Source organism: Pollachius pollachius (genome assembly GCF_949987615.1).
Source record: "Pollachius pollachius genome assembly, chromosome: 16".
NCBI classification, from domain to species: domain Eukaryota; kingdom Metazoa; phylum Chordata; class Actinopteri; order Gadiformes; family Gadidae; genus Pollachius; species Pollachius pollachius.
The window spans coordinates 2,364,966-2,373,784 of record NC_136949.1 but is presented as its reverse complement, the minus strand read 5'-3'; the positions used below and the strand labels follow the sequence as shown (position 1 = coordinate 2,373,784).

At 49.0% G+C, this 8,819-nt stretch overlaps 1 protein-coding gene and 1 pseudogene across 2 annotated transcripts in view; both read left to right on the top strand.

The window, feature by feature from the left end:
- The window catches only part of LOC307088114 (thrombomodulin-like), a 2,552-nt pseudogene extending 959 nt beyond the window's left edge, over positions 1 to 1,593 (top strand). The window contains exon 1 of the transcript in view: positions 1 to 1,593. This exon is cut by the window's left edge and continues 959 nt beyond it. The product of the transcript in view is annotated as a thrombomodulin-like (transcript).
- Positions 1,594 to 5,265: 3,672 nt separating this feature from the next.
- thbd (thrombomodulin) lies at positions 5,266 to 7,008 on the top strand. The gene has a single exon (XM_079753814.1). It carries the CDS (start codon positions 5,369 to 5,371, stop codon positions 6,929 to 6,931), a length of 1,563 nt encoding a protein of 520 aa, XP_079609940.1. The 5' UTR covers positions 5,266 to 5,368; the 3' UTR covers positions 6,932 to 7,008.
- The last annotated feature ends 1,811 nt before the right edge of the window (positions 7,009 to 8,819 follow it).

Here is an 8,819-nt window from a genome sequence, read left to right as displayed (position 1 = left end):
GTGCCGGGAGCGGCTGGAGGGGGGCGGGTCCGAGTGCTCATGCATGGACGGCTACGCCATGGAGGACGGGGCGTGCATGGACGTTAAGATCTGCGAGCTCTGCGAGCACATGTTGTGCCCCACGGTGGAAGGGGTTAAGGTATGCTCGTGCCGCTCCGGGTTCGTGGTGTCCAATGACAACGCCGCCCGCTGCGACCCCCACTGCGACAGCTCCGATTGCCCCGCCTACTGCGTGGTGGACTCCAAGGGGGGGTCCCAGTGCCGCTGCCCGATGGGCTATGTCGTCAACGACGAGCTAAGCGCTGCACCGCTGTGCGTCCGTTTCTACTACTACGGCGAGGGCACCTCGTTGGGCCCCGGGGTAGGGCAGGGGTCCAGCGCCCCCCTGCCGGCCCTCCCCACCACAGGGGTCCCGGGCTACGTGCGGGTGGGCGCGGCCCTGGGCATCACGGTGTTCGTGGCGGCGGCCATGGCGGCGCTGTACCTGCTGCTGCGCTGCGCGCTGCGGCGCGGCAGCGGCACGCTGGAGCTGAGCCCCGACGGCGGCGGCCTCACCCTGCAGCAGGTCACCGCCGAAAAGTACCAGCGCTTCTCCTTCGACAAGCCGAGCCGCGAGACCCCGGGTTGGTGACTCCCCGGGGGCCACCCACCGGGGGCCCGCTCTACCGATCAGGGACCGGTTCTGGTGTCGGTGGAGTCAGGACCAGACTGGGACCCTTAACTCACCCCCCTCCACACGGGGCTCAGAGGCAGAGCGGGGGCTGGAGAGCGGAGCCTACCTGGAGGGTGAGGGCCCCTGATCGATGAGGGCCCATGACCGCTTCCTGGATTTGAACTCACTGTCAGTCACCTCGATATTAACTTCTGATAAATTAATTGAAACGTGAAAAAACCCTCAAGGTTGCCACTGCAATGACATTGGCAAGAACCAACTGAAATCGCCCGGGCCACACCCACCTGACGTCGACACGGCCACACCCACCTGACTTCGCCATGGCAACACCCACCTGACGTCAACACAGCAACACCCACCTGATGTCACCACGGCCACACCCACCTGACGCCGCCATGGCAACACCCACCTGACGTCAACACAGCAACACCCACCTGATGTCACCACGGCCACACCCACCTGACGTCGCCACGGCCACACCCACCTGACGTCGCCATGGCAACACCCTACTGACATCACCACAGCAACAGCCACCTGTCACCACGGCCACACCCACCTGACGTTTCCACGTCAACACCCACCTGACCTCACTACGGCCACCCAACCACATCACCACGACAATGTGAATGTATACATGACGTCACCATGGCAACAGGAACATTACCACGGCAACATGAATGTGTATCACCAGGATCTAACTATATTGTAATACAGTATAAGTAGTATTGTTTGGTTTGCATTAGTATTTACTATTTATGTATAATTTTGTGTTGTATTGTGAGAAGTCAAATTGAATTTAATAATATTCTTCATTATTACCTTTGTTTTTATATATTTTATTTCATTTATATTTTATTTTAGAATCTGTGCTGCTGTTACAACGTAATTTCCCTTTGGAGATTAATAAACTATCTATTCTCTTTCCCTGTGATGTGTGAAATATAACACTTGGGTAACTAGCATCATATGGCTAATCAATATCAGAAGTCATAAGTAGCAACATATAGCTAACTAGCATCAGCTAAGTCCTAAATCGCATCAGATAGCTAACTAGCATTCATATGAATCCAGGCTAGCATCTGATAAGTGCTACCAGGTACCATCAAAGCATTAGATAAGTGCTCACCTTTACCAGATAGATGATAACTAGCATCAGATAAGTTTTAAAAGTGCTGAAAGTGAACTAATGTTGGATCCAGCAGTCATAACACGCTACGACAGAACTCCTGAGGTGAGACGACCGTCACGCCTTGTCTCCTGACTCCTGTTTCGCTACGGAGATATCTCTGATGCTAGGTCCATATTTTGTGTAACATGGAGTGCAAAAAATATGGATGTACTGTCAGTGATGGACGGCACCATCGTAGGGGATCTTTGCCCCAAGCAGTGGGAACCATCCCCATTTGGCACATTTAGGGTCTTTAATGGCAACCACGCAGTGGTCAGTGTTTGTCACTCATTAGTGTTTGTCACTCTGTCAAACGTGAAAAAATACATAATAATATGGAGCCTGAGATCCTTACCAGAAAAAGGAAAAATGTATCATGCAACATGATGGATTTAAGATTGTTAATGTAGTAGCATCAGAAGAGTTTGCCAGAATTAGCTAATTCATATCTAGTATCAGATGGTATATTTGTATCAAATAGGTCCTCACTAGCATCATATAAGTCCTAACTACACACAGCCATAACTGCTGTTAGTGGAGCCTTGGCTGAGGTGACTAGCATGTAGCTCATAACTGTTTTTGGCGATTGGACGCAAATAGATCCGTTCAATGAAGTCACGTGAAAAATATGATTTCCTTCTGGGGATACAAAGCCGATAATTTCTTATTTTTTCAGTTAGAAGCTCATTCTCGCCATATGTTGTATTTTGCGAGGTCCCGTTCGCTGGTTTTATGTCGTTAAGAAATTAATAAGCATAGAAAATGAAGTAGTTTTGGTCCTAAACTATAACTAGGCCCCGCCCTTAAATAAGAACCGTCTCCTGCGGATGGTTGCTGACGTCGATGGTTCTGTCTGTATAAGGCTGACTTCACAGAGGCTACACGTCCAAATGTCCTTTAAATTCACTTAAACTAACGTAACTTGATTTTCCCGTTGGCATTTGAGTTCACATGGTACGAGTTACTGTGCATCACATATTTACAAACCGCACACATCAGAGAATAAACAAGTGAAATTAAAAAGCGTAAAGTGTCCAAGTATGAAGTGTCTTAGTATTCAGAGGAGACGTAAACAAGCGGTCCTGACTCGCTGAGGTCATAAAAGATCCCAGGGCACTTATCGCAAAGAGGAGGGAGTTTCCCGTTGTCCTGGCTAAAACTTCCAAACCAGGCTCATTCAATCTGGCCCCCTATAATTGGCTGATTCATTAATTCCCTCACTCTCCACCTCAAGCCGATGTGTGGTGAGCGTTCTGGCGCAGATTGGTGCATCGCCCACGTGGGTCTGACTCATTGGTTGTGGTTAGTGAGTTCCCTCCCTTCACTGTAAGTGCTTTGAGTTTCCACCAAAATAATAAAAACGCTATATAAATTCCATGAATTATTGTTTTATTATTATTAAACATGGTGCAACGTACACTATGTGGGTGAAACCATCTATGGTCATAAAATGCTTCAGATACAGTAGCATGCGGTGACCCTAAATTTCAGTGGGGCAGAAGCTGCGTATGACAAGACCCACAATTTATGATTTTTTAATATGTATATATTATATACATATATAATATTGTGTTATATATATATATAAATATATGCTTCACATCACCCACACCCATGGTCCATATAACCCCTTATCCTGCCGTACATTTGCTCGAAAAAGTAAGACATGGTAAACAAAACAGTGTTTCTCTTTAGAAAGTTCTGTTGTAAGTTTTCTCCCTATCCTCCATTTGTTGGTCCGGTCTGTCTGGGCCACGTTGTTGGATGGCTAACTTCTCTTTCAATTTTAACATCTCAAATGTTTGTTAATCACAGTTGCAGCACCACTCGTCATATCTGCATCTGATATATAAATGACGAAAGATACTGGCAGAATATTTTTAGTTAAAACAACAACAGTTCCAGAATATGACCATGGGGCAAAATACTTTATGACCATATAGGCGTCTTTTTGCGCGGATTGCAATTCTTATTGCACTCTGCCGGGCTGCACATCATTGCAAGACACGTTAAACTCAACTAGAATCACCAACCACCATCATCCAAAATTTGATGTCAACAGACCAAAAATAGTCCGAGACCCTACAGAAACTATAGATAGTTAATGTGACAATCACATTATCAAAAATATACTTGGAGCAAGGATTTACCGAGGAACTATATTTTTGGGAGCATGCTTTTGCAAGTAGTTCGATGCCCCACAAGCCCATATGGACGGCACGCGCCTGTTCAGATAGGTGCTAGCTAGAATCAGATGAGGGCTGTTTATGTTTTAACTTTATTTTTACATTGTGTTGAATATATAATCGATCATTCACAACATTAGGTGATGTGCAATATCCCTTTAGGGATAGATTAGATTTATATATAGGCATATATTTTTGCTTCTTTTAGTGTAATGCAAACACATCAATTGTTATTTTCTTGGGATTATTCTTGCAAAGGACCCAATTTCTGGGTTGGTTCTAGGGAATACACAGCACCGTTGAGTAGTCACGAGCTATTATTATTTTATTGGTGAATTTATATTGACTTATATTCAGCCTTTTGTTTTGATATAGTGTGCCGTGTGGAGGGTGAGTGGTGCGAACGAGGGAGAGGAACAGAACAGGGAAAGAAAGATAGCGATGTAGTTAAGGTTAAATATTGAATTGATTTAGCATCCGCCGAAGAGGCACAAGCTCTTACGGTGGTTTATTGGTGGACTACGGAAGGATTTCAATCAATCAAGAAAACCATCAGTTTAAGTCTGGACCATTCATCGGTGGGGATGCTACAATACTCGAATTAAAACAATCTTATGAATATTATATTCCGTTTCAACCAAATTCATACTGCGAGATTCGGCTTGATTCTACACACTGCCATCAATGCATCAACAATTAATATCTGGAAGGCATATTGGTCTTTGTTAGAACACAAAGTGGACTCTATTGTCCTAATAAACATAAATCCACCATCATGTTCAGAATTGAATTACGATGGCTAATCTATTTAATTAGTAGGCTATGTATATTTTACCAAAACCCTGGTTTTGGAAAAAAGGAAAAGATGTCCTCATGGTTGCAAAACTTTTGTGTATGAAAGAAAACGAAAAGTTGTGCATAAATATTACAACATAGGTTTTGCGGAACCAGTTCCCAAGCTGAATTAAGAATATTCCATTGTTAGTCACAGTTATTAACAATTAGCTGCACGTCATCGGCCTGTGTTTCTCTGCACACACACACACACACACACGCACACACGCACGCACGCACACACACACACACACACACACACACACACACACACACACACACACACACACACACACACACACACACACACACACACACAGAGGGGGGAGGGGCTACTATGACCAATAGAGGGGTGGGCTGTGTGCATGTGGCCCTAAAGACAGAGCGAGCGTAATGGAGAGCTGGAGAGCGATAAAAGGAGACTTCCTTCCTCGCCTGTGAGCCAGAGCGCCGTGGCATGGAGGTCTGCCCGGGCTGAACCTCATTCGGCCACCACCCTAAGACAACATGTTCCCGCTGCTCGCTCTACTGCTTCTCGGGGTGCTCGCGGCTGGTGACGGGGTGCTCGCGGCTGGTGACGGACACTGCGATGGCACGCTCTGCTTCGCGGTCTTCTCAAAACCTGCAGATTTCCAAACGGCGCGGGACAAGTGTTCCGAGTTTGCGGGACACCTAATGACGGTCCGGACCGCGGACTCCGACGCCGTGCTGCAGGGGCTGTTGCGCGGGTCCGGGCCGCACTGGGTGGGCCTGTCCCGGGCCGCCGGGTGTCCGGACGAGGCCGGCCCGCTGCGGGGGTTCCGCTGGGACACGGGCGACACGGTCTCAGACTTCTCCAACTGGGACGCGGCGGCTGCAGACCGCTCGGGCTGCGCGCGCCGATGCGTTTCGGTCTCGAGCGGGGACGCTTTCAGGTGGTCTGTGGGTTCCTGCGACGCGCGCGCCGCGGGGTTTCTGTGTGAGTACCGCCGCAGAGACGCGTGCGAGCCGCCCGGTGTACTGGGGACCTACACGCGCCCTCCTTACGCAGGACGGAGCGGCGACGCAGAGCCGCGGCCCCACGGCACCATCTTCACACGTGACTCCGACGTCGCCACGTCCATGTGTCTGTCCGGGGAGTGGGTGCGCGCGCCGTGGCCCTGCGGGATGAGGGGGGGCGGGTGCGAGTTCGAGTGCGGCGGGACCGAGGACCGCCCGGCGTGTCTGTGCCCCCCGGGCCGGGCGCCGAGCGGGGAGGACCCGGCCGTCTGCGCCCCGTTCGGGGGGGACTCCTGCCGGGCCCTGGGCTGCGCCCACGGGTGCTGGGGGGCCCCTCCGGCGTGCGCCTGCCGCCCCGGGTTCTTCCTGGGCGCGGACGGCCGATCGTGCCTGGAGGTGGGGCCGCCGCCGCCCCCCAGGGGCCTGCAGGCGTGCGGCCGGGGGTACCGCTCCACGGTGGCGGACGAGTGCGCGGACGTGGACGAGTGCCAGCACGCGCCCTGCGAGCACCTGTGCACCAACACGCGCGGCAGCTTCACCTGTTCCTGCTTCGACGGCTACCGCCCGGACCCCGGGAACCCGCTACGCTGCCAGGCCTACTGCGGGCACGCCGAGTGCCCGGCCGAGTGCGACCCCAACGACCCCGAGGACTGCAACTGCCCCAAGGGCTATATCCTGGACGTCCGGGAGGAGGACAGAGTCTGCGTGGACCTGGACGAGTGCAACCACTACCACTGCGCCCAGCTCTGCGAAAACTCCTACGGCAACTACACCTGCAGCTGCCACCCTGGCTACTCATTGGTCGAGGGCTACAAGTGTGTGACAGGAACGGTGACCGAGGAGAGCGTCACCTCAAGCCACGCCGCGACCTTTGAGCCCGCCCCGCCCAAAACGGCCCGGCTTTCCGCGGGGGCGCTGGTGGCCGTGGTGGTGGCCGTGGCCGTGGTGGTGTTCCTGGCGGTGATTCTCGTGTATCACTTCGCCACCCGACGCAGCGAAGGGCGGGCCGCGAGCCCCGGGGGGGCAGGGGCGCACAACCTGGAGCAAGTGGCCTCGGGCCTGAGCGAGAAAGCGCCGGCCCTGGAGGAGTGAACGCATGGCGACTCTAAGGGGCGGGGTCAGTGGGGCCAAAGGAAAGGGTTCTACTCAACTGACAAATAAGCTCGAAATGCACCGCTAGAATGTAAAGTGTAAATGTCTCAAATGTTATACAAATAAAAAGATAAAATGCAAAGAAGTGAATATTTCCTGTTGGTGAACCGCTCATGTTTCTTGTCATAAAACACTGACACCCAGTGGACACAAGGCGCACTGCAGCCAGCAGGGGTCAGGGTACTGTTGATCACAACACGTTAGTGTGACCGGCCGTGTTGGCCTGGAGGCTGAGAGTTTAACAATGAGAAAAGTAGAATACCGTAGGCCCAAGGGCATAGGAACCGGGGGGGACGGAGGGGACGTGTCCCCTCCAATATCGGAGACAGGCGCATTTGTCCCACCTAAAAATTATACCGGATCTGTCAGGTTTCCGATATGTGTCCCCCCCAATGTTAAACTCATTCCTACGACCCTGCGTAGGCCTATATAGACATATTTTCGGTCACATAATATGTAGTAACCTAAATTCAGAAAAGCCTTAATTAAATGTAGGCCTGATATATATATATATATATATAAAATTGTATTTCTTGTTTCAGTTTGAAAGAATCCTACACATAAAATAATATGCTAGGCCTACCGATAAAGAACGACTCGCATTAAACTGATTAGTTTGATAATTTCTTCATATGAAAACCTGAATGAAGTCCTTCTGCACTTCGTCCATACTGACTCGTGGACCAATGGGAGCACTGAAAGGGTCAGACTGATTTAAAACCAGTGGCGGACAAAACATACAACTCCATTACTTCAGTCAAAGTATAGATCCTCCTGGTCAAGTATTACTCAATATACTATGGTATTTAAAAGTACATTTTCTTTCTAATTTCAACTCATTGTTGAATTGTTGCCACAATGCGATACAGAATGACTCTGAAACCTACTGAAGGCACTGACTGCAGAGCAAATATTTCAACTAAATGAGTCATTCTTAATTTCAGACATCTCCAACATGGACTTGAGATCTGGCCTGAGTGCTCTGGAGGTGAGGAGTCTCCATCTCTTTAGTTCTGACCCTTCCTGCAGCACTATGAACCGGAGTGACAGGTAGGAGGCGCCGTTTACCGTAATTGGTTCCTCCTGTGAAGAGCACAGTGTCTGGCCATTCGCATTTTAGAAAAAAAAAGAAAACGAATCTGCTGATTTTAAAGCTATTCTTCAAAGTAACGAGTAACGGGAACCTTCGAAGAAATGTATTGGAGTCAAAAGTACTGTATTTGTCTATCAAATGTAGCGGAGTAAAAGTCATGCGTTTTCTAAAAAATGAATACTCAAGTAACGTATGGATTCAAGAAAAATGTACAGTACTCAAGTAAATGTACTTTGTTACTGTCCACCCTGAATATGTTAGTGATGGTGGCCTGGAGGCTTGGAGAGTTTGAACCATGCGCAAAGTAGAACACGACATGCACACACCATGCAAAATCTGCCCTTTTCAGTTCACTTAACATTAAGTAACCTCAATTCAGAAAAACCTGAAAGAATTATAGGCCTTATATTTAAAAATATGTATAGATATATTTGTTAATTTATAATACACATTTACAGATATGTGTGTGTAGGGTTCTTGTAAATTTAAATATCATTGCTTTTTCCACCTCTTTTGATGTTTCAATAAGTCGCCACTAGATGGCGATATTGTCTCATTAATACATGGCCACGGTACAAGTTTAACCAATCCGATCAAAAAGCATTTATTATAGGTGTAGGCTACATATAGCCTCTCCATTCTCCAATAACTTTCAGTTATAAGTCAACTTATCCAAAAGTTTCCCCCTAATAACACCCCATTGGACCCTTTTTATATCGCTACGTCATGTGAGGC

Bases quoted from the DNA above. Each gene is read 5' to 3' on its own strand.
- thbd (XM_079753814.1), top strand. From the start codon at position 5,369: ATGTTCCCGCTGCTCGCTCTACTGCTTCTCGGGGTGCTCGCGGCTGGT.